This window comes from Neofelis nebulosa, chromosome 12 (genome assembly GCF_028018385.1).
Source record: "Neofelis nebulosa isolate mNeoNeb1 chromosome 12, mNeoNeb1.pri, whole genome shotgun sequence".
In the NCBI taxonomy this organism is placed as follows: domain Eukaryota; kingdom Metazoa; phylum Chordata; class Mammalia; order Carnivora; family Felidae; genus Neofelis; species Neofelis nebulosa.
Genome location: NC_080793.1, coordinates 8487524 through 8513223, shown reverse-complemented (window position 1 = coordinate 8513223; position 25700 = coordinate 8487524). Strand labels below are relative to the sequence as shown.

Below are 25700 nucleotides of genomic sequence, written 5' to 3'. Positions count from 1 at the left end.
GGAGAGATGCTTGGGGCTCTCTTACCCTTGTGAAGGACTGTTACCTTTATTCCAGGAGCCATGGGACACCACTGAAGGTTTTAAGTCGGGGAGACTTGGTTAGGATTTAGTTTAGAAAGATCTCTGGTTGCTGCATGGAGGGTGGTGGGAGGGAGGGAGACTGAGGGCAGAGGATTCCATTAGGAAGCTACTGTGGTGGCTCAGGCTGGGAACAGTGGAGGTGAGCATGGTTTGCTCTGCCAGGGAAGGAGAAGTAGCAGTGGGTGGAGAGAAGAAAATCACATCAAGAAGTCTGCGGGGGAAGAAGTGTCAGGTCATGGTGATTGCTTGAATGTGCAGGATGAGGAAAAGGAGTTGGGAAAGATTCTGTTTTCTGGCTTGGTCAGCCAGTTGGAAGGTTGTACCATACAAAAGGAGGAAAAACAGGTTTGCTGGGGGACGTATGCTTTTATAGGCATTGCTTTTCAGGTGCCTATGGACTATGTAAGGGAGATGGCCAGTAGGCAGTGGGCAGATGTGCCCAGAAGGTCTGGGCTGGAAATTTGGATTGTGGCGTCATCAGGTGACTGAAGCTGGGGGATCGGGTCAGATCACAGAGGAGAGGGTGCAGGAGAGAAGAGGGCCTGGGGGTCCCCCCAAGGGACGCTGACATTACAAATGGACATAGGAAGAGCAGCCAGCAGGTTTGAGAGTCAGAGATGGGAAGGTGGATCTAGCAGAGCAGTGTCTATGATTTTGTCAGTCACAGGGCCCGTCCTCAAATTGTCTGAAAGCAGGCTTGAGCTGGCAACCAGGAATCTGCATTTAGGAGTGAGTCTTTGCTCTCCAGACTGGGAGGCCTGGAACCTGGATACTTTCCCAAAGTTTTTCTCTCTGTGTCTTAAAGTCACTCTGTGTCTGTATGAACTTTATTGCTCAGGATTGTTTTGAGGAGGAAATAAGGATATGGTTATAGTCAGTCAAAATGCAAAGCTCTGAGGATTTGGGATTTAGGCCATGTCAAGATGGCATCAAAGTGTAGAATCTGGGCTCTGGGAACAATCTTAGAAGCATCATCCAGACTCCCACCCAGAGCAGGAAGTCAGATTATACTAGTTTGTTGGATGAAAGCTGGCGGCAGATTTTTTCCCTTCTCTGTGGCTGCTGGGGACAGACGGTATTATTTTCACGTCTGTGCCAGCGTAGATTTTCACGGTGACAGGTATAAGCCAGGAGCAGTGTTACAAAAGTGAGGGAGGGAAGGCCGCTTATACTGTGCTTAGATGTTGCTCAGGACTTTCCAGTACATTCTAATCCAGTCACAGATGATCCTCATGAACTTCCTTTAATGGCAGTAGGAACAAAGCTGCTTCTGTTTGGCAACTGAGGGGGAAAAGGAAGACCTTTTAGGCTTAGATGGTTTTCGGAGTCCCCATCACTGAGAGTGACAGGGCAAAGCAAACCTGGGTGACCCTCTTCTCTCATAGTTCCTTTTCACCCATCTTCTCGAGCACTGATGTAACCAGGAGAGGAAGGAGAGTGGCCTCTTACGGGTCTCCGGACACATCAATATTGTTGGTACTAGTTGCTAGGGATTTGAGAAAATAAAACACTGCAGTTGAGCAAGAGTCTCCCTCTGCTCTATGTTAATTTCACACTCTAGGCTTTCCACAATAGACTCCTGTGAGGCAGACCCCTTAAAAATTACTCAGCCTACAGACCTAATCATGTTTTGGGTAAAAGTGCTTCAGGTTTTTAAGATGAGGCAATCATGTGGCTACTGAAGTTTCCAGTTTGCTTTCCCTCAGATAATCCTAGGGTGAGTTACCTTGAACTTTACTGTTTTGGTTGTGTGCTGGGTGTCTATCCCTATGTGTCCCCCCCCCCCCCATCCCTACTTATCCTTTAAGGAACTTTGAAATTCAAGTTAGAGAAATAACCTTTTCCAGGCTTTAACTGAGACTGAAAGATCTGTTCAGTTTCTCATGGTGGTAATACCCATTCTTTCCCTGCCTCCAATCTCTTATTAAAAATATCCAACGGGGGGGCGCCTGGGTGGCTCAGTTGGTTAAGCGGCCAACTTTGGCTCAGGTCATGATCTCGCGGTCCGTGGGTTCGGGCCCCGCGTTGGGCTCTGTGCTGACAGCTCAGAGCTTGGAGCCTGTTTCAGATTCTGTGTCTCCCTCTCTCTGACCCTCCCCCGTTCATGCTCTGTCTCTCTCTGTCTCAAAAATGAATAAATGTTAAAAAAAAAAATTAAAAAAAAATATCCAACAGGGGCGCCTGGGTGGCTCAGTTGGTTAAGCGTCCCGACTTTCCAAATTGGGCTCAGGTCATGATCTCATGGTTTGTGAGTTCAAACTCCCCATCGGGCTCTCTGCTGTCAGCACAGAGCCTGCTTTGGGTCCTCAGTCCCCCCCCCTCTCTCTCTCTGCCCCTCCCCTGCTTGTTCTCTCTCTCTAAATAAATAAATAAACTTAAAAATAAAAAGTCCAACATGCTGAAAAGTTGAAAGAATAATATAAATCACCTGCTTAGGTGGAAGGGTTAGGGGGTTAGACATTGCAGAAGAGAAAAATAGAGAACTTGGAGACATAGCGGTAGAAACTGTCCAAAGTGAAACAAAAAAGACTGAGGAGAAAAACAGAAAACATCAGTGAGCTGTGGGACAACTTCAAGGAGTGCAATTTATATATTTGAAGTCCCTAAAAGAGAGAAGAATGTGGGGGTGGGGGGTGGGGGAGAAGAACGGGGGAGGGTATTTGGAACTATTTCCAAATTTGATGAAAACTATAAACTCTCAGATCCAAGAAGTTCAGTGAACCCCAAGGATAAGCAACATGAGGAACTCGGCACCAAGACACGTTATAACTAAATTGCTTAAAAAAAGTTATAAAAAGAAAAATTTTTTAATGTCTTACTTATTTTTAAGAGAGAGAGTGTGAGCAGGGGAGTGGCAGAGAGGGAGACAGAGGATTGGAAGTAGGCTCTACGCTGACCACAGTGAGCCCCATGTGGGGCTCGAACTCCAGAACTCACGAACGGATGCTCAACCGACTGAGCCACCCAGGTGCCCCCAAAGTTTTAATTAACCAAAGAGAAAAGACACGCTGTGTACAGAGCAGAGGTAAAGATGGTGCAGATCTCTTGTCAGGAACAATGTGAGCTAAGAGGCAGTCGAGCAGTAACTTTGAAGGACCGAGAGATACAAAGTATTAACCTAGAATGCTATACTCCAGAGGATATGCTGTATCCTTCAGTAACAAGGCAAAATAAACACTTTCAGATGTTAAAAAAAAAAAAAAAAGTGGAGAGAATTCATCACCAGCACATTTGCCCTACACGAAACAATACCGCAGGGGAACCTGCCTCTCCACGATGAAATGAAGGGCACCAGGCACATGGACTGTGTGAGTGAATATAAACCCACATCATTCTGAGACTGGTTATCTTCCCTCTGGTACACCACTTACCCGGCTTCCTTCTGTTCACCATCCTCCCAGGATTTTTTTTTCGCCTCTCTGGTTTTTTTATTATGTATGTATGTAATCTCTGCACCCAGTGTGGGGCTTAAACTCATGACCCCAAGATCCAGAGTTGCATGCTCTACTGACTGAGCCAGCCAGGCACCCCAAATTCATGGTGTCTGCGAGGGATTTTTTTTTTTCTTAAGTTTTACTTTTTTTTAAGTAACCTCAACGTGGGGCTTGAACTCACAACCCCAAGATCAAGAGTTGCACACTCCCGTCTACGGAGCCAGCCAGGCCCCCCTCACCTCTCTTGTTTTGAATCATCCTGTCTTCCGTATTTCATATCTTCGTTTCTTGGTTTACTCTCCTGTTTGGGTGGAGCTCTCCTCCCAGGAGCTTCTGGAAAAAGGGAGGTGGTTTTTGGAGGCCTTGCGCGTCAGAAGATATCCTTATTTTACTCTCGTACTTAATTGATGGTTTGGAGGAACAGAGAATCTTACATTGGAAATATTCTCCTTCAGAATTTTGAAGACTGCTCCATTGTCCTCTCGTTTCTGGTTTTGCCTTTGATTCCTCATCCTTTAGTATATGTCTCATATCTTCCCCTCAAAAACTTCCACTCTCTCCTCAGTGCTGTGGACTTTCGTAGTGATTTGCCTTGGTATCTGTCTGTCCTTATCTATTGTGCTGGACGAGGGTCAGAAAACTTTCTCTATAAAGGGCCACGTAGTAAATACTTTGTCTTTTGTGGTCCACATATGATCCGCGCCATATCTTCTTTCTTTTTTCCCCCACCTCTTTGAAAGTGTAAAAGGCATTCTTAGCTTAAGGTCTATCTACGCGAAAACAGACTGCAGGCTGAATTTGGCCCACAGGCCATAGTTTGGTGATCCCTGTGCTAGACGTTCAGTGGACCTTCAGGTCTGGCAACTTACGCCATTTACTACTGGGAACATTTTAAAAATAATTTCACAATGATTCCCTCTCAGTTTTTTCTTTATGGAGTGAATGCTATTTAGATGTTGAACCTCTTGGATTGGTCCTCCAATTTTCTTATCTTTTCAATTATTTATCTCTTTGACTCTTTGCTGTGTGTTCCAGATTGCCTCAGCTTTATCTTCTAACCCTTCTATTTACTTTTAAATTTCTGCTGTCATGTTTCTTAAACATTTCTAATACTGTGTTTTAATTTTTTTTTTTTAAATAGCCTGCTATTCTTGTTTCATGGATGTGGTGTCTCTCTCTTTAAGCAAAATAAAAATAAAAAATTCCCTGCATCGTCTGTTTCCTCCAGGTTTTGTTGCTCTGGTCTCTATTTTCCATGTAGGAACTTTCCTTAGATGGGTGGCAGATCCTCTCTGGCTGCTTGTGATGAAGAAGAGAGACTTAAATGCTGATTGGAACTCTAGCCTTATGGGTGGGGCTGAACTGGGTGGGCTGTTAGGGAATCCCCAATGACAGTGTCTTTAGATTTTTCTTCTTGGGCTTGATTTTCCAGAGAAGTCTCTCCTGTTTGGAGGATGAAGGTCTGGCTGCCAGAATGCTGGCAGATGAGTGGATGGAGAGGGCCAGAGGTGTGGAGGGTAGTCTTCAGCAGGCTGCACACATGGTCATTGAGTCCCTCTGTTTTCAGTATTAGACTCACACTCTGAGCTGTGGCTTAGGTCTCCCAGTCCAGGGACCCTGTAGACTCTACACTCTCTGGAGAGGAAACTTTCATTGTTCTGCCATGTTGGGAGAAGGATAATCACCCAGTGATGGGAAGTGGTAGAAGGGATCTAGGGTATAACTGTTTCCCAAGTCCCTTTCTACCAACATGCCTTATATTCGCCCCCACCCACCTTCTTTTAAGTGCTAGAGGTACCTGGTTCTTCCAGTTCCTCAAACCGTTGAGGATTCTATTTTGCACATTTGGTTGGTTTTCAGTATTTCCTACTTCTGGTTTAAGATTCCACTTCAGATGGATTCAGCTTTCCTAGGCCTGCTAAGTCACTTACCCCACGTCTACTGTAGAAAATAAGACTACAGGGGCACCTGGCTGGCTCAGTTGGTGGACCATATGACTCTTGATCTTGAGGTTGTAAGATTGAGCGCTACATTGGGTATGGAGATTACTTAAAAAAAAAAATAAAATGTTTTTATTTTATTTAATTAATTAATTTTAATGTTTATTTTTGAGAGAGAGAGAGAGAGTATGTGTGTGCAAGCAGGGAAGGGCAGAGAGAGGGGGAGAGACAGAATCTGAAGCAGGCTCCAGGCTCTGAGCTGTCAGTGCAGAGTCCCATGTGGGGCTCAAACCCATGAACCACGAGATCATGACCTGAGCTGAAGTCGGACACTTAACCGACTGAGCCACCCAGGTGCCCCCCCAAAAGTAAAATCTTAAAAAGAAAGGAAGACCACAGACTCAGAATTTAAAAACAAGACTGTCAGGGGTGCCTGGGTGGCTCAGTTGGTTGAGCATCCAGCTCTTGGTTTTGGTTCAGGTCATGATCTCACAGTTCATGGGTTTGAACCTCATGTCATGTTGGGCTCTGTGCTGGCAGTGCAGGGCCTGCTTGGGATTCTCTCTCCCTCTTTCTCTGCCCCTCACCTGCTTGTGCTCTCTCTCTCTCTCAGTATAAATAAATAAGTGAACTTAAAAAAAATAAAAAATTAATAAAAATAAGACTGTATCATCTATAAGAACTGAATTCCAGGAAGGAAGGAGGGGGAGTGGCCAGCAGCCAGAAGCTGGGGACCACCACACCCTAGTTTCTTAACATAGCAAAATGACTGGCTCTTTGAGCCACTTTTTTTTTTTTCCCCTTTCCTTTCTTGCTGAGAGAATGGAAACAGTCTTCGAAAGTTCTAGGGCTAACTGGGCAGCAAACAAAAGCCTGACTAAACAAACAGGTGGGGAAAAAAAAACAACAACATTTGGGACGCCCCAAATCCAAAAAATTTCATTCTGAATGAGCTCATTAGCTCACTCTGAAGCAGGGAATGAAGTTAAACCTAAGATCATTTCTTCTGATACTGGGTATTCCCTCCTGGACCCCAACATACTTCTTCAGTGGAGTGGTCTTTGGCATGGAGCTACGTTATACAATATGGAGAGACAAATTTCCCCAGTCAGTTCTCCACCACCCACCCTTCCCTAAGTGAAGGCTGGACAAAGACCACTATCCCAATACACAACCAACTGGTGTTCTGAGGGCAGTATTCAGAGAATACCTAGGAACATGGGGAGGGGGCAAAGAGAGTACATTTTTATCTAAACAGACCACCAGAGAGAATTGCCCCTGTCTAGGTGATTTAAGCAGAAAAGGGGGAGGGGGGTGGGTAACAACTACATGGGAGAGAAACTCTGATAAGGAAAAAATGATAGAAATATGGCACATAGACTGAGGTAAAGAATTTATTCTGGAAGAAGACTCATACAGAGAAAACAATTCAAATCACTGTCAGACAGGAAATGATGAGCCAAGAGCTCAGATGTAAGGTGCTGTGAAATAACAGAGCAAAGTGGGAAATGGACTGGTCAGGCCGAGGAAATGGAAAACAATAGTAGCACTCCAGAACTAACAGACCAACTCTTAGATGTAAAGCAAGCAGCATCTTTTCTGCAGGCTATGAAAGACTGACTTGAGGAAAACACCCAGTCTGCATATTCAGTGAAAGTTAGTGTAAACTCAGCTGTTTCTTTTGGATTTTCAGTGTTTCTTCTGGGAGCTCCACCTTCTTCCTGTGCCTGATGCTGGGCCCAAACCCCTGGAGGATGTTTTCTTTTCCTGGTATATAATTGTAACCAGTTACATGGATTTGGGAAAAGGAAGCAGCGTTCCTGGAATTAGACCTTTTTATGTGTTGGGGGCTGGGAGTGGTGGTGCAGGGAGGTTTCCTCCTTCTCGAAGCTTCCCTGAGGCTTTTGTCTTACGTCAGTTTGACACCTGGACATTAGCTGTACTGGTGGTTCCGGAAGGGGCTTGAGTCTATGGTCTTGCCATACTTGTGTGAGACTAAACATTTTTTATTTTTATTTTTTATTATTTTTTTAACAAAGCTTTTTTTTTTTTTTTAAGTTTATTGTTTTGGGAGAGAGTGAGTGGAGGAGGGGCAGAGAGAGAGAATCCCAAACAAGCTCCCCACTGCCAGCACAGAGCCCAACGCAGGGCTCAATCCCCCGAACCGTGAGATCATGACCCAAGCTGAAACCAAGAGTTGGATGCGCAACTGACTGAGCCTGAGACTAAACATATTTTACTATCTCAGACCTGAAGACCCTGAAGCAGGTTAAATCTTAGAACAGAACAGATTGGGCTGGTGAGAGTCATGGACTTGAAGATAAGGTGATTCCTACCATCACTGTCATAGACAAGTCACTTATCTCTGGTGGGTTCAGTTTCTTTATAAAAATGGACTAGATCAGGGTTTCTCAACCACTTACCACTGGTTTTTGTTGTTGTTGTTGTTGTTTTGTTTTGTTTTTTTTACTTAAAAAAAAGTTTATGTTTTTAAAAAATTTTTTTTTTCAACATTTTTTATTTATTTTTGGGACAGAGAGAGACAGAGCATGAACGGGGGAGGGGCAGAGAGAGAGGGAGACACAGAATCGGAAACAGGCTCCAGGCTCCGAGCCATCAGCCCAGAGCCTGACGCGGGGCTCGAACTCACGGACCGCGAGATCGTGACCTGGCTGAAGTCGGACGCTTAACCGACTGCGCCACCCAGGCGCCCCATTTTTTTTTTTTTTTTAATTTTTTTTTTTTCAACATTTTTTATTTAAAAAAATGTTTATGTTTTGAGAGAGTGAGAACGTGTGCACCACTGCGGGAGGGGCAGAGTGAGACAGAGGATCAGAAGCAGGCTCTGCACTGTCAGCGAGGAGACCAATGCAGGGCTCAAACTCACACACCATGAGATCATGACCTGAGCCGAAGTTGGACACTTAACCGACTGAGCCACCCAGCTGCCCCCAACCTCAGCACTATTGACGTTTTTGGGCTGGGTGAGCCTGTGCATTGTAGGATGTTTGACAGCATCCCTGGCCTCTCCCTACTGGATACCCGTAGCACCCTCCAGTCATGACAGTCAAAAATGTCTCCAGACATTGCTGAGTGTCCCCTGGTGACACAATCACTCCCCACTAAGAACCACTAGGCTAGATGATCTTGTGTCTGCTCTGGGTTTCTGGAATTCATTGAAACGTTCTGTTCTTTTCCCTTCTTTCCAAAGTATGTTTTCTCCGATCCTTAATCCTTACTGGGAGGGAAACTCCCATTTAAATAGAGAAATGTCATTTGGAGCCATTAAATTCTGCACCTACGAATTTAAGATACTTGCCCCATCTTGGGTTCCTGCCAAGATTAAGTAGATACCTGTTCTAGGTCCTTGCAGTTCAAGGAAGAATTACTGCAGACATCATAGTGTGTATTAGGAGGAGGACAGGCTTTTTGCAGAAAAACCAATACAGGCTGGCAGAGTAAATGAGACATTAACAGATGAGATCTGCTGCTGTTCATGATATATATGTATATACGTATGTATATATATATGGGCAGTGTGTTTTCTTTCTTTCTTCCCCTTTTCTCTCTTTCTCTCCTTCCTTCCTTCCTTCTCCTTTAGCAAATATAAAACACTTCCCAAATAACTGTATGATAGTATCACTGTCTTTTTTTTTTTTAAGTTTATTTATTTATTTTGAGAGAGAACCGTGAGCAGGAGAGAGTCAGAGAGAAGGAGACAGAGAGAATTCCAAGCAGGATCTGCACTATCAGTGTGGAGCCCAATGTGTGACTTGAGCCCATGAACCATGAGATCATGACCTGAGCCAAGACCAAGAGTCAGAGGCTTAACTGACTGAGCCACCCAGGTGCCCAGATAATATCATTATTTTGTATAAGAATGGCCCTCATTCTTGAGTCCTTTTAAAAATGTCTTATTCAGGGGTGCCTGGGTGGCTCGGTCGGTTAAGTGTCCGACTTCAGCTCAGGTCATGATCTCACAGACCGTGAGTTCGAGCCCTGCGTTGGGCTCTGGGCTGATGGCTCAGAGCCTGGAGCCTGCTTCCGATTCTGTGTGTCCCTTTCTGTCTGCCCCTCCCCCGTTCATGCTCTGTTTCTCTCTGTCTCAAAAATAAAACGTAAAAAAAAAAATTAAAAAAAAAATGTCTTATTCAACAATGGTTATGAGGTAATCATAGTGCTCTGTCCTAGAATATTAATTTCCATTTCACCACTTTGTGTCTTTGGTCTTTTTGTTTCAAAATATTAATATAACTGAATAGTATTTACTACCATAAACTATTGATTTTAAGAAGATATAAATTGTTTTGATTTCCTTTTTTTTTTGTTTTTGAGAGAACGAGTGACAGCAAGTGTGGGGAGAGGGTAAGGTGGGGGGGGGGATCTTAAGCAGGCTTCATGATCAGCACAGAGCCCAATGTGGGGCTTGATCTCATGACCTTGGGATCATGACCTGAGTCTAAATCAAGAGTCAGATGCTCAACTGACTGAGCACCCAGGCACCCCTTGGTTTCCATTTTTATTTTTTAATGCTTTCATTTATTTTTGAGAGAGCAGGGGAGGGAGAAGCAGAGAGAGAGGGAGACACAAGATCTGAAGTGGGCTCTGTGCTGAGAGTGGAGAGCCCCATGTGGGGCTCGAACCCACGAACTGTGAGATCATGACCTAAGCCGAAGTCGGACGCCCAATCGACTGAGCCACCTTTGGTTTCCGTTTTTAATTGATTTTTCTATTTGTGTGTCTTTTGTAACCTCACATTTCCTTTAATCCAAGGGATATTGTGTTGAAAGCAGCCTTAGAAAGAAGAAAATAGCTTCTTTGGAGCTGAGGTGAGGTGACAGCATCCAGAGCGGAGCCAGGAACTCCTATTTCTAACCTTGTTCTGTCCTCCCTTTGAGATTTCCTTTCTATTAATCAGAATTCCAAGATCTGTGAGGCTTTGCTTTAGAGACTTTCTGGCTCCTTGACCTTTTGACTCTAAACCTTAGGAAGCTGAGTGGGGAAAATAAGATAGAAAATGAGAAACCCCTCTGAAAGAGACAGTGAATAGTCCTTTCTGTAACTCCATCTGGCATCTTCATGTACTGAGGTTAGGATTTGGTTTCTCGGACATCAGGCATTTATTTATCGTCCTGCTTTCCTCTCAGACATTGGCAGAGGCCCAAGTGTTGGATGTCGTAACGTTGGACATTTGAGTCTTATGCAATCTGTGGGTGTGCTTATAAGGACAGTGTAGTCAAGTCATTGACTACATTGTTCACCAGTCTCGGAATGTTCTAAAGCATGTGACGACTCCCAACAATTGGGCCTTCCCTTCCCTCCCACTCCTCACCACCCAAAAAGCAAATCTAAATAGGAACATTCCCAGGGTAAGCAGTTATAATTGAACAGCAGTTACAGGGAGCAGTACCTCATTCTTGCCCAGTGGCTAACAGTCTGTGGTCTCTATTTTGGTCTCTCACTTTCACAAAGTACAATTCATATTCAGAATTATAGTAAATTATAATTTTAGGTAACTGATGTTCTATAGGAGTGAGCCAGGTTAGCTGTCTTCAGATGAAGACTATAGAACAATTCCATATTAAACAAAACAGTGTTTGTTTTTTGAGTTTGAAATTTTCATCTAAAATTTTCTGACTTTTTAAAAAACAGCTTTCTTGAGATATTCACACACCATACCATTCATCCACTTAAATTTTTGTTTAATGTTTTTGTTTTATTTATTTATTTATTTATTTATTTATTTATTTATTTGAGAGAGAGAGAGAGAGAAAGAGAGAGAGAGAGACAGAGCACGAGCAGGGGAGGAGCAAAGAGAGAGGGAGACACAAAATCTGAAACAGTCTCCACACTCTGAGCTGTCAGCACAGAGCCCGATGCAGGGCTTGAACCTGTGAACCTGGAGGTCATGACCTGAGCAGAAGTCGGACATTTAACCAACTGAGCTACCCAGATGCCCCGCCATTCACCCATTTAAAGTGCATTTCAATGGCTTTTAGTATATTCACAGAATTGCACCTCCGTTATCACAGTCAAATTTAGGACACTTGCATTACCCCCAAAAGAAGCTCCATTGCTCCTTTGACATCACCCCCAGCTCCCCCATCCCCCTGCCCTAGGAGAATATTGATCTACTTTCTATCTCTACCGATTTGCCGATTCTGGACATTTTGTATAAATGGAATTCATACAATTTGTGGTCCTTTGTGACTGGCTTCTTTGACTTAGTGTGTTTTAAAGATTCAACTGTGTTGTAGCATGTATCAGTATTTCATTCCTCTTCATGGCTGAATATTCCATTGTCTGAATATACCACGTTTATTTATCCATTCGTTGGATGGTGGCTGTTTGAGTTGTTTCCACTCGTTTGGCTCTCATAAATAATGCTGCTATGAACATTCATGTGTAAGTTTTTGTGTAGACCTCGGTTTTCATTTATCTTGGGTATATACCTTGGAGTGGAATCCTGGATCATATGGTAATTCTACGTTTAGTGGTTTGAGGAACTACTGTGACTGTGACTACTTGACTGTGAGGTCAAGGATTGATTGATACTTAAAAATATATATGTTCTGAATAGGCTTCCTGTGGTTCTGTGCATTTTGTTGTGCAGGTGCTAGATACTTAACTTCTCTTGGCCTCAGTTTCTTCTTTGTAAAATGGGAGTGATTATAATAGTTAATATCAGAGGGGCAGAGTGAGCTTTAAACAATGCATGTAAAATGTCTAAGACAGTGTATTCCATATAGTAACTCTTAAATAAGTGTTAGATACTACTATTGTGGGCACGTTTTAGAAATTGAGACTGAATTATTGATTGAGCTTTTTCTTTAATATGAGCTTTTAAAAGTATTTTGGCTAGGTTGTGATGTCTCCAACACTGGTTAAAAATTAACTTACAGAGAAATGCTATAGAGAAGAAACTTTGGACTTGAGCTTTTGTATCTATCTATACATCCACGTAATACCCACACTCCTTACTGCATTTGAGTGAGGAGAGTTAGGGAAGGACATTTCTAGGTCTTTCTGGCTTGCAAACTTGGGACTAGCCAGAATAGCCATAGTTTACTTGTCATGTTCCTCAAGAATAAAGAGTTCTCTCTCCCTAGCAGTCCTGGTGAAAGAGTCCCTGAGACTGTTTTCATCTGACAGTGCTCTTTGAATTGGGAGTTCTGAATCTTGGGGGATGTCAGGAGAGTGGCGGCCCTGGGAGGGGGTGTGTAGGTGGTTGCAGAGAGCTCCTGGGTAAAATCACCTTACTCAGTCACGAGATGCACTATGAACAGAACCGCTTCTTTCACTCCCAGCAGGCACTGCTCAGTCATGCCACTCGGGGGTTCATTCATTCTATAGGCATTTGCCAGATCGTTATTTTATGCCAGATCCCAGAGACGGGGTGGGAGTTGAGGGTGCAGGGATGGGAGGAAATTGTCATGTTTGAAGGTGAATGAATGAGGCTTAGTGATCCAGGAGCAGCATACTACGCGTGACTTGTGGAGTCCTTGGTGAGGAGTTACTGCTTTAAAGACCAAGTGAGACTCTGGGGCGACCTCTTCAAGTGCCTCCTGAGCCATTCTGTCCCTCACTGAGCTTGTTGGGTCTCCCCATAATTGCTTTCTCTTTATTCCTGGACTGTCCCACTCTTAATCCTGACTTGAGGATTTTGCGTCTGCTCTTCCTATGCCTGGAAGACTCTTCCCCCCAGAACTTCATAGTGTTGGTCTCCCTGGTCACCTCTTCAGAGGACGTTCTCCCAAATCCCCATCACACTCTTGTTGATTAGCCTTTTTAATTTCCTTTGAGCACATATCACTGTCTGTAATTGTCTTGTTTACTTCCTTGTGTCATTGCTCTCTCTGCCCCTACACCTCCAGGTGTAAGCACCTTAAGAGCAGGAATCTTGTTTACTTGTTCACCGTGGTCTTTCCAGCGTCTGGAAAGATGTCTGACTCATAGCAGGTGTTCAGTAAGTCATCATTGTTGAGTGGATGAAAGAATATGTATGCAGGGAAACAAACTGGAAAACAGGAGACATCACAAACCCCGTGGAGGAGCAATAAGAAACCAATAGGAAATAACTGGGTTCTTCCTTCTTAGGAAGGTCAAATACCATCTGAAGTAGATGGTGACGGTGATGGTAAAAACCAAAAGTTTTAAGTATTGAACTGAGTGCTTTACACACATCAATTTGTTTAATCCCTGCAATAACTCTCTGGAGCATGTGTGGTCATTCCCATTTTAAAGATGGGGAAACTTGGGATGCCTAGGTGGCTCAGTCGGTTGTCCGACTTCAGCTCAGGTCATGATCTCACAGCTCGTGAGTTTGAGCCCCACGTCGGTCTCTGTGCTGACAGCTCAGAGCCTGAAGCCTGCTTTGGATTCTGTGTCTCCCTCTCTCTCTGCCCCTAACCCACTCACATTCTGTCTCTGTCTCCCTCAAAAAAAAAAAATAAACATTAAAAAAATTAAAAAAAAAAAGATGGGGAAACTGACACAGATTTAATAACTTGCCCAAGGTCCACAGTAAGTGGAGGATCTGGCTCCAAAACCCATCTGAATGATTGCTGTAGTATGTCAAGGTGATCATTGAAATGAAACAGAGAAAAGCACACCTGGCTTCAGTTTCAGAGCCCAGTCCAGGCTAGAGCTCAAGAGACTATATGTGTAGTGGGAAGATCATTTCGTTGGGGTCCAGAGACCCATTTCTGCTCACTCTGGAGTGACCATTTAGTGGCCTTGTCTACTCCAGATGGCTGTGTTTTGCAGGGAGTATCTCGGTCCCAAAAAGAGGGACCTACACCCTGGTCTTAAATGATCTGTAAGGTTCTTTCCAATATATGAGTTCTTAAATCCCAAAGAAGTAGAATCATGGAAAGTTACTCAGGCCTCAGCCGAGGAGGCCATGAATGTATGTGCATACATTCCCATACACACTTGAATGTGCCTAGAAAAAAGGATCTGTGAGGGTGCCTGCTAAACTTGTTAGTGGGTGTCTCCCCTCAAGGGTGGGGGTAAGGAGAAAAATTTCACTTTGTATTTATACTTCTATTTGAAATTTTCAACAAAAATGTGCTACTTCTGTATTATTAAGAACAACACAAAGGCGGGCGTGGCTCAGTCGGTTAAGCGTCTAACTTCAGCTCAGGTCATGATCTCACCATTTGTGAGTTCAAGCCCCACGTCGGGCTCAGTGCTGACAGTTCAGAGCCTGGAGCCTGCTTCAGATTCTGTGTCTCCCTCTCTCTGCCCCTCCCCCACTCACGCTCTGTCTCTGTCGCTGTCTCTCTCTCAAAAGTAAATAATAATAATAAAAAAAGAATAACATAAGGGCAAAAATTTGTAGATACATTGTAATTTGTTGTTAGATTACCAACAGTTTATGTATAAGTGAGTATTTCTAAGGGGAGATTTTGACAGTACTTGGAAGACTTGTTTTCAAGTATTTGAACCATTGTCTTATGTGTCGTTTCACCTTAAACTCATTCCACTCTGGGAGGTGCGGCTGTTTAGCCAGGAGACCCTTCGGCTCAGAGCGAGACAAAGAGAGGTGGTTGCCATCTTCAGGTATCTGAAGTGCTGGCAGCAAAGAGGAATCGACTTGTCGCCTCAGAGCAGGATTGCCAGCAGCACGTGGAATCGGCCCCGGGTGGGGTCCCAGCCCAACAGACAGTGGTGAAGAGTGGGGCCGTCTCCCTGGGGTCGGGCTACTGTGCTGCCACGTAAAAGTCCTGTTGGCTCTTAGGTATTTACTTTGTACCTGCCACCCTACTAAACGTTTGACTGCGATTCCCAGGATTGCTGCAGGCAGATATTCTGTGTCCTTCTTACCAATATGATACCTCGTTCTGTTTTCTTGTCTAAATGAATTTGCAGAACAACGTTAAGTAACGGCAATTTAAAAATATAGTTGTGTGTGTCTGCGTTGTGCCATTAAATACCTGTGGGGCCCCTACTTGTGTTCTCGGTTTTAATGCCTCTATTTGTAGATACACAGAGGTCTCAGGGCACCTGGGTGGCTCAGTCAGTTATGCTTTTGACTTCAGGTCATGATCTCACGGTTCATGAGTTCAAGCCCCGCGTCGGGCTCTGTGCTGACAGCTCTGAGCCTGGAACCTGCTTTGGATTCTGTGTCTCCCTCTCCCTCTGCCTCTCTCTCTCTCTCAAAAATAAATAAACATTAAAAAAAAAAAAAAAGAAAAAAACCCCCAGAGGACTCTCTGTCTCCTCAGAAGGGGTAGAAGGAGTCTTCTGTTCAATTTTGTATATACATTTAAGATCTATATTGTAGGGGCGCCTGGGTGGCTCAGTCAGTTAGGTGTCCGACTTGGGCTCAGGTCATGATCTCACAGTTTGTGAGTTCAAGCCCTGCGTCGGGCTCTGTGCTAACAGCTCGAAGCCTGGAGCCTGCTTCAGATCCTGTGTCTCCTTCTCTCTCTGCCCCTCCCCCACTTGTGTCCTGTCTCTCTGTCTCTCAAAAATAAATAAATGTAAAAAAAAAAAAAAAAAAGATTTCTATTGTATACATTGGCATGTTCTTGCCATTATTCTAAAACATATCACATGTTTGTCAGGGGTCAGAGTAGTTGTAAAGTTTTGGGTGAAGTACCTGTAGAGTTTGCTATCTAGTATTTTCGTGATTATTCTAAAACTGTATTTTGAATATGTACTGCTTTTTTTTTTTAATGTTTATTTATTTAATTTGAGAGAGACAGAGGAGAGAGAGAAGAGGCCAGTGGAGGAGTTGCAGAGAGGGAGAGGGAGAGAGAGAATCCCAAGCAGGCTCCACACTGTCAGTGCAGAGCCTGATGTGGGGCTTGATCTCACAAACTGTGAGATCGTGACCTGAGCCAGATGCTTAACTGACTGAGCAACCCACGCGCCCCTGTACTTCTTCCTAATAGGTTTTTACATTATGTTAACGATCTTTATTAGTGGAAGCGACATGTCATAATTTTCATAAGGAAATAATTCCTTGTCTGTATGAACAACATACTTTATAGTGACACCATAATAGGTGCCTTTTATGGAATGCCAGGCACTTACTGACCATTGTATCTCACTGATCTTTATAACGGGTCATTAGAGTATTATACTTCTAGTTTTGCGGGTGAGAAAACTGAAGCCGGAAACATGTTAAACTTGCCCAAGTTCACACAGTCAGCAAATGCCTGAACCCGAAGTTTCCCTGCTCTAACTTTAGAACTTCGCGTGGCACTTTTTGCTTTTTAATTGTGAGAGGTGGAGGTGACCTTTGCTTGAGTAACTAACCTCTATATTCAAGAGGGTGTCTTTTAGAAGAACTGCTCCTATTCAGCCAGAATGACTCTGGACGCTCCCTGTACTTTGGGTTGGTAAAGAGGAGGGCAGCTGTGGCCTGAGTTTAGACTCCCTTAAATCTCTCTGTAGAATATGGTGGCACTTCTTCTGATCTGGTGGCACGGGACTTACGGTGCACCTGTTCGGGGCAGAGCATTAGAATATTTGAATCCCCCCATAGTTTTAAGGTCTTTGGTAATGCTCACATTTCTCCCCCAAACTTCCAGCCCAGCTAATATTAGTCGTGCTGTTTCAGATATTTTGGTGTTCCATGGCCTTAAGTGTCCTGACACATGTCACTGTGAAAGGCAGTAATGGGTGCCAGGGCTATAAGGGCAGGGCTTCACAAGTGGGGAAAGGGCTTGCAGCTATCCCTAGAGCCAGTGCTTTGGAACCAACTCCAGTTGGTATATTGGGTGCATGTGATGAAGATGTCCCAGATAATCTTAGATACTTGCTATTTTCCTTGAGTTTGGGAGTCATGCAGGATCTAGAGCATGTGGTTGAGAAGGAACCTATTTGCTTAACCCCTTGTCCATGCGGGAAGCAGAGTCCACCAGGGCTGTGGTCTTCACGATTATAGAGAAGTTGAAGCTGCCCTAGTGTCTTCTGTCCCATCTATATAAACTGGGTGGGTGATGGGGTGGACACGTTGGCTGTTGATGCACAGTTTGGTATGTAGAAACAAGACCTGCTGGTTGGACCAGCCTCAGAAGGTTTTGTTGTTTCTTTCCATACAAAGAGAACTTACAAGAGAGATGAAATGTGATTGCCAGGGATTATTTGTGAGGAAGTAGCCCAAGCTACTTGATTCTTAATGCTAAAATGGGCTCTAATCCTTGTTTCCTTTTTGGTATTGGATTAGAAAAATGTAGGGCAGCATTAGAATCGGCCGTTAACAATACCCGGGACAAATATATCTCCTGAGAATTTTGGAATGGCAGTAACCAAGCAAGAAGGATTGAAGTCCAGATTTTTACCTCCAGCTGAAGTCACTCTTCCAAGCTCCAGAGCCACCTCCAGCTACCTGCTCATATCAACCTTCAGATATCTCTTAGCCTTCTCAGTCTTTTTTTTTAAATAACTTTTTTTTAATGTTTATTTAATTTTGAGAGAGCGCAAGCAGGGGAGGGGCTGAGAGAGGGGGCCAGAGGATCCGAAGCAGGTTCTGCACTGACAGCAGTGAGCCCGATATGGGGCTCGAATTCACGAACCAGGAGATCACGACCTGAGCTGAAGTCAGATGCTCAACCGACTGAGCCACCCAGGTGCCCCTCAATCTTTAACCAAAAAAGGACTCTGGGTTCCCCTGGGTGGCTCAGTCGGTTGAGCATCCGACTTCGGCTCAGGTTATGATCTCACCACTTGTGAGTTTGAGCCCCACATTGGGTTCTGTGCTGACAGCTCAGAGCCTGGAGCCTCCTTGGGATTCTGTGTGTGTCTCTCTGTCTGCCCCTTCCTCGCTTGTGCTCCGTCTCTGCCTCTGCCCCTCCCGTGCTCTTGCTCTGTTTCTGTGTCTCTCTCAAAAATAAACATTAAAAAAAAAGAGCACTCTCGGTATTCTCCTACAAATCAGGTCTCCCTTTAAATCTTTTCTCTCAATATCTCCAAATGTCTCACATCAGTTTCTTTGCTTGAGCCCAAAACCCAGGAGTTACGTCTCTCTTCCCCTTCCTCACACCCCCCACAACCGATTCAGCGGCTAGCCCTGTTGATTCTACTTCCAAAATATATATCAAATCCATCCGCTTCTTGCTATGACCCCTGCCACCAATCGTGGTTAGCTGATTGCCGAGGCCTCCTAGCTCTGCGCCCTGCTTTCATTCTCATCCCTTCCAGTCTCCCCTCTACAGCATTTCAGATCATATTTCTGCCTTCAGTGGCTTTCCAGTGCGCTTCGGGTAAAATCATATTCCCTGTCAAGGCCCTATATGATCTGGCCTCCAACCTCAGCTTATACCGTCTCCACTTCCAAGAAGATGCCAAGTTCTTTTTCCTTTTTCCAGCCCAAGCCTTTGTGCCTGCTCCTTCTTCCCAGCTTTTGAATGGCTGGCATCTTCCTTGTGAGGGTCACTTCCTCAGAGAGTCCTTGCCTGGCCCCCTGGTAAAGGTAGCTGTCCACACCTGTTTTTTTCTCTCATAGTCTTTGTTTATTTAACTCAGAACTTATGAGAAGCTGAGATTGCCCTCAATTCAACGTCTGCTTCCTCCACCAGGGTGTAAGTGCCATGGGAGCTGCACTGTATCTTCCGTGTATCCTTCCCGGTGCCTGGTCCACTGCAGGGCAAACAGTGGTTACTCAGCTAATGTTATCGAATGTAAGACTGGATCAATGAATGGATATGTTACTATATCATTATTTCTAATGAGTACATTGTATTCCATTATATTAACGTAACCTAATTGACTTAACCACTGCCTTATTATTGGATGTATTCGTTACGAATTTTTCACCACACTGAAATATGGGAAATAATCTAAATGGCCATTGGGGAAATTGTTGACTAAACTAGGGACTATTATGCAGGCATTTAAAATCAGGAAACATTTCTATTAGTATGGGACAATGAGCTTATTCATGAAAAAAGCATAATACAAAATTATACAGCATGATCTTAACTATGTTGAGGTGCATAGAAAAAGCTAGTAGGAAATAAACTAAAATGCTAATTATGTACTTCAAGTTGGCAAGATTACAGGTGATTTTTCTTTTTCTTGTTTTTTTTATGTGCACAAGTAATACATGATATTTTCTTCTTTATACTTTTTTGTGTTTTCCATGCTTACTGCTGTGTGTGGCTTTTTTTTTCTTTTTTAATCTTTCTTTTTTAAATTTATTTTTTAATTTGCATCCAAGTTAGTTAGCATATAGTGCAACAATGATTTCAGGAGTAGATTCCTTAATGCCCCTTCCCCATTTAGCCCATCCCGCCTCCCATAACCTCTCCAGCAACCTTCTGTTTGTTCTCTATATTTAAGAGTCTCTTATGTTTTGTCCCCCTCCCTGTTTTTATTTTTTGCTTCGCTTCCCTTATGTTTATCTGTTTTGTCTCTTAAAGTCCTCATATGAGTGAAATCATAGGATATTTGTCTTTCTCTGACTAATTTCGCTTAGTGTAATACCCTCTAGTTCCATCCGTGTAGTAGTTGCAAATGGCAAGATTTCATTCTTTTTGATTGCTAATAGTCCTTTGAATATATATATGTATGTGTGTGTGTGTGTATATATATATATACACACACACACACACCACATATTCTTTTTTTTTTTAATGTTTATTTATTTTTGAGAGAGACAGAGCATGAGCAGGGAAGGGGCAGAGAGAGAGGAAGACACAGAATCCAAAGCAGGCTCCAGGCTCCGAGCTGTCAGCACAGAGCCCGACACAGGGCTCCATCTCATGAACCACGAGATCATGACCTGAGCCGAAGTCAGATGCTCAACTGACTGAGCCACCCAGGCGCCCCATATACCACATCTTGTTTATCCATTCATCCGTCAGTGGACATTCGGGCTCTTTCCATACTTTGGCTATTGTTGATAGTGCTGCTATAAACATTGGGGTGCATGTGCCCCTTCGAAACAGCATCCCTGTATCCCTTGAATAAATACTTAGTAGTGCAATTGCTAGGTCGTAGGGTAGTTCTATTTTTAATTTTTTGAGGAGCCTCCATACTGTTTTCCAGAGTGGCTGCACCGGTTTGCCTTCCCACCAGCAGTGCAGAAGAGATCCTCTTTCTCCACATCCTCACCAACATTGTCGTTGCCTGAGTTGTTAATGTTTGCCATTCTGACAGGTGTCAGGTGGTATCTCATTGTGGTTTTGATTTGTATTTCCCTGATGATGAGTGATGTTGAGTATTTTTTTATGTGTCAGTTGACCACCTGGATGTCTTCTTTGGAGAAGTGTCTGTTCATGTCTTTTGCCCATTTCTTCACTGGGTTATTTGTTTTTTGGGTGTTGAGTTTGATAAGTTCTTTATAGATTTTGGATACTAACCCTTTATCTGGTGTGTCGTTTGCAAATGTCTTCTCCCATTCCGTCAGTTGCCTTTTAGTTTTGCTGATTGTTTCTTTTGCTGTGCAGAAGCTTTTTGTTTTAATGAGGTCCCAATAGTTCATTTTTGTGTGTGGCTTTTTATAATCAAGTAAAAAGTTTTTAAAGATTTTAGGAAACTTTTATGATAAATCAGACTATTGAAGATCATAAAAAGCAGAATTCAGAACCATTGTGCTCTAGAGAATGACCTAAATGTTTGAAACATGCTTGTTGGTGACAACTGCTCACCTTTGAGTCCTTCCAGGCCTGTGTATTACCTGGATTTAGGAAGAATGGTGAAAGTGGTATTTGCTGTGAAGACTCCATGGCTGGGTAGACCTGTGTGTGGTGTGGCATTTATAGGACTGTGGCTTATCAAAATGGTGATTTTGGTTGGGGGCATCCCACGGATGTACTCAGGGTTAGAAAGTCATCACAGCTGCCTTTCACATCTGTTTTTGGAGCTTGAGGGGAGGCCCATATGGCCTGAGGGATTGTCATAGCCTCTTAACTACTTCATTTAAGGCAGTGGTTCTCAAACCTGAGATCCGGTGGGGAGTCCTTGAGCAAAGCTGTCTTCATAATAAGACTAAGATGTTATTTGCCTTCCCTCTTACTCTCTCCCAAGTATACAGTAGTTTTCCATATGCTGTATGCTCCATAACAGATTGCAGAAGCAGGTAGGAGAACCCAGTTGTTTTTTTAGGAAGCCAGACATTAAAGAGAATTGTGAAAATGTAAAAAAAAAAAAAAACAAAAAAACACAAAACCCACCAATATTCTCACTAAAAATTGTTTTATTTTAGACGGTCTAGTTACATTTAATTAAAATGCTATCTCCGTTAACATATAATGGTTTTGTTTGTTTGTTTAAAGTAAGCTCTATACCCAACATGGGGCTTGAACTCATGACCTGGAGATCAGGAGTCAGCATGCTCTACTGACTGAGCCAGCCAGGCACCTCTTTTGTTATTTTATTTTATTATTATTATTCTTTTTACATTTATTTATTTTTGAGAGACAGAGACAGAGCACAAGTCGGGGAGGGACAGAGAGAGAAGGAGACACAGAATCCAAAGCAGGCTCCAGGCTCCAGGCCGTTAGCACAGAGCCCGACGCAGGGCTCAAATTCACAAACTGTGAGATCACAACATGAGCTGAAGTCGGACGCTTAACCAACTGAGCCACCCGGGCGCCCCATATTTTATTTTATTTTATTTTTTAATGTTTATTTACTTTTGAAAGAGAGACAGAGCATGAGCAGGGGAGGGGCAGAGAGAGAGGGAGACACAGAATTCGAAGCAGGCTCCAGGCTCTGAGCTGTCAGCACAGAGTCCAATGCGAGGCTCGAACTCATGAGCCATGAGATCATGACTTGAATCCCCAAGTTGGATGATTACGAGCCACCCAGGCACCCCACCCCTCTTGTTATTTTAAATGAATTAGTGGATACTTAAAAATTTTCTCAGCTTAATTTCTTTTTTTTTTTTTTTTTTTTTTTAAGTTTATTTTTTAGAGAGTACAAGCGGGAGAGGGGTGGAGAGAGAGAGAATCCCAAGCAGGCTCCGCATTGTCAGCGCAGAGTCCAGTGTCAGGCTTGAACCCATGAAACTCGAGGTCATGACTTGAGCCATAACTAAGAGTCAGATGCTTAACCAACTAAGCCACCCAGGTGCCCCTCAGTTTAATTTCTAATATGGTAAACATCTATTGATATTTACCTAACAAACACTCTTTGGAGTCCTAAATTTTTAAGAGTGTAAAGTCCTGAAACCAAAAAGTTTGAGAACTGCCAAATTAAAGGAACAGGAAGACAGGTGCCTGACTGGCTCAGTCAGTAGAGCATGTGACTCTTGATCTCAGAGTCGTGAATTCCAGCCCCATGTTGGGCCTTGAGCTTACTTAAGAAAAAAAAAAAAATTAAGAATAAAGGAACAGGAACAGTTTGTGGTAATTTGATTATGGCTCAGTAAGCAGATTGGTTGAATTGCATGACAAAGAAAACAAAGCCTGCTGGGGAGAAATGACCTAGTCTAACATAATAGGCAGTTGTTGAAAGTCCTTGACATTACTTTAAGTTTTCCTCCCTCCTTCCCTGCTTCCTTCCTTACTTTGTTTTTTTCCCTCTCTCCTTTTTTAGAGATCATGCATGATGTGATAAAGAAGGTAAAGAAGAAGGGGGAGTGGAAGGTAAGTAGAGGAAGCACAATTAATGGCCTTGACATTCATGTGAAAATAGAAGAATGGTGAAAGTTTAAGAAAGTGGAGTTGGAGGAAAGGTATATAAGTAGGAAATCAAAGACTTTGCTGTGTCCAGAGAGTACAGAAAAAGGTGATCCACTGTGCCTCGTTATTATGTAGTCCTGGTTAAGAAATCTGGCCATAAGCTTCTCTTAAAGATCACCTGGTGAGACACTTACCAGTGGAGCTCTTTTATTCAAACAAAATCTTAACCCAGCACCCCTTCTATAAAGCAGAAGAAGGTGAAATTATTCTACTTGCTATGGGTGAGAAAGAAGGAAGCCCCTCTGGTGGCCCTGAAGCATCTCCATGGAGCCCAGGCAACTGGTCCAACCATTTATCTGTAACTACAGAAGACCAAAAAAGGAAGCTTGTTTATTCATAGAACAGTGAGAGAAACGCTGGAGGCAAATGCTTAAGCCAGTCAGATTGATTACATCCTCAGTTACCGGAGTGGGTGATTCAAGTGGGGAAGTGTGCTGTGCTCCATTCTGAAAGTCCCTTGGTTGTCTGAGATTGGGCATTACACTGGCCAGGGGAACATGCAGTTTTACTTGAATTTCCCTGTGTGTCTTTGGAGGATTTATGCCAATCATTCTTGCCCCTAAGTTGTCCCACAGTCAGGAGCCCACACATTTTCAAGTTCACTTGGTCCAGGAACGACAGAGCTGCTTGGTACAGAAGGATTTTGGTCTCCTCTTCAGCCCTGTGAGATTCTGTTTTAGCCAGCACATCTCATCCTTATCACCCAGGGTGGAGGCCATCTGGCAGGAACTCTTTATACATGTCCTCTTTCTCTCTTACCCTTCCCATCAGGAATAGATTTACGGACTGGTGAACTTTGATCTTGAGAAAGTTGACTCATAAAGTAAAAACTAATTGGTTCTTAGAGCTTTCCGCTCCACATTGTGTCTGGCTCCTGTTACCTCAGTTTGTATCATTAAAGAGGAAGAGAAGTAGCCTTATTTTAGATCCCAGCTTCTTCTTTCAACTGTGGGCTGAATGGAGATGGGAAGTTAGCTGACGAATTGCAGGGATGAAGCTTTTAGACCAAGCCTGGTATGTTCTCGTTCTCCCAGTGTGGACTGAGGTAGAGTATGCTCCCAGACAGCACCCCTGCCGGTACATCCTAATGATGTTGACGACAAAGGCCTCACCTTCCATGCCATTTACGTAGCACGGGTGTTCCTTCTCCTTGTGAAAAAATAATCTCCAATACAGGTTTCTCTGAGTGTGGGTGCTGTAGATGAGTCAGTCTTGCTTGCTTGCTTTCTTGCTTTTCTATGAGTAGTCATTTTCTTTATCATGGAAAAACCTTAATTTTTTTAAGTTGATACAATTAAGTCAAGTTACCGAGAACAAACTCTAACTCCTAGAAGGTTAGGTCTGGGTGTGGTGTGGGAGATAAAAGCCAGCATGTATCTCAGCAAACTTCTGGCCCATCAGAAATATTTATAACTTAATATTCTGTATTTCTGGGGCGCTTTTTGAAGTGTGACATCGTAAGCTGATGAGAGAATCGTAACAGGTCCCATGTAGGCTGTAAGCTGTTCTTTCTGCTTCCAGGTGCTGGTGGTCGATCAGCTGAGCATGAGGATGTTGTCCTCCTGCTGTAAGATGACAGACATCATGACCGAGGGGATAACAAGTGAGTGCAGCTCTCTCTGTCCTTGAGTGACGGTCAGGCCTTCTCCTTGCGGCAAGCTTTCCTCCTCCCCGTTTGTTATTATCTCACTTGACTTCAGATTCTTCCAACAACATGCGTAGTAAGACTGCAAATTCTTGAGAGAGACCCAAGGCTTTCTTGTTCATCACTAAATTCCTAGCAGCGGATGCAGTACTAGATGATCATTAAATATCCGGTAAAGGATGCCGAGAGGAAGGTTGAATCAAGGAGGCAAAAGGCAGGCCACCAATGGAAACAACGCACGAAAGACCCAAACGGGCACCTAACAGAAGAAATCCAAATGGCCAATAAATACATGAGAAATTGCCCGCCCACATTAGTTGGTTGAAACCAGAATGAGATCTTGCTATACACTCATCAGATTGGAATATTAAAATTCTGATAATGCCAAGTGACAGATAAGATGTAGAAAAATAGGAACTCCTATATGACAGGGTGTCCACTGATGCAGTTACTTTGAAAAACACAGACAGTGTCTAGTAGAATTGAAGTGTGTGTGCTCTGCAAGCCAGATGGTTAGACGTGTGTCCTCGACAACCTCAGGCTTGTGTGCCCAGAATGCACGTGCACGGATGTTCACAGAGCATTGGTTTTTTTTTTTGTTTTTTGTTTTTTTAAAAAATTTTTTAACGTTTTTATTATTTTTGAGACAGAGAGAGACAGAGCATGAACGGGGGAGGGTCACAGAGAGAGGGAGACACAGAATCCGAAACAGGCTCCAGGCTCCGAGCCGTCAGCCCAGAGCCCGACGCGGGGCTCGAACCCACGGACCGTGAGATCGTGACCTGAGCCGAAGTCGGACGCTCAACCGACTGAGCCACCCGGGCGCCCCTCACAGAGCATTGTTAACATAGCCCCAGACTGGAAACAACTAAAACACCCGTGAAGAGTAGGATGGCTAAATAAGTTATGGTATAGTCGCATAGCAGAATACCGTATTGCAACGAGAATGAATGAACTC

The 25700-nt window shown here is 43.6% G+C and overlaps 1 protein-coding gene across 3 annotated transcripts in view; it reads left to right on the top strand.

Moving 5' to 3' along the window:
• Positions 1-25700, top strand: part of STXBP1 (syntaxin binding protein 1) — a 75202-nt gene that overhangs the window by 13717 nt on the left and 35785 nt on the right. For all 3 annotated transcript variants that reach the window (XM_058694045.1, XM_058694047.1, XM_058694046.1), the window contains exons 2-3: positions 22952-23001; positions 24619-24700. In XM_058694045.1, coding sequence (XP_058550028.1) covers positions 22952-23001; positions 24619-24700 — 132 coding nt within the window. The remainder of the gene's footprint in view (positions 1-22951; positions 23002-24618; positions 24701-25700) is intronic.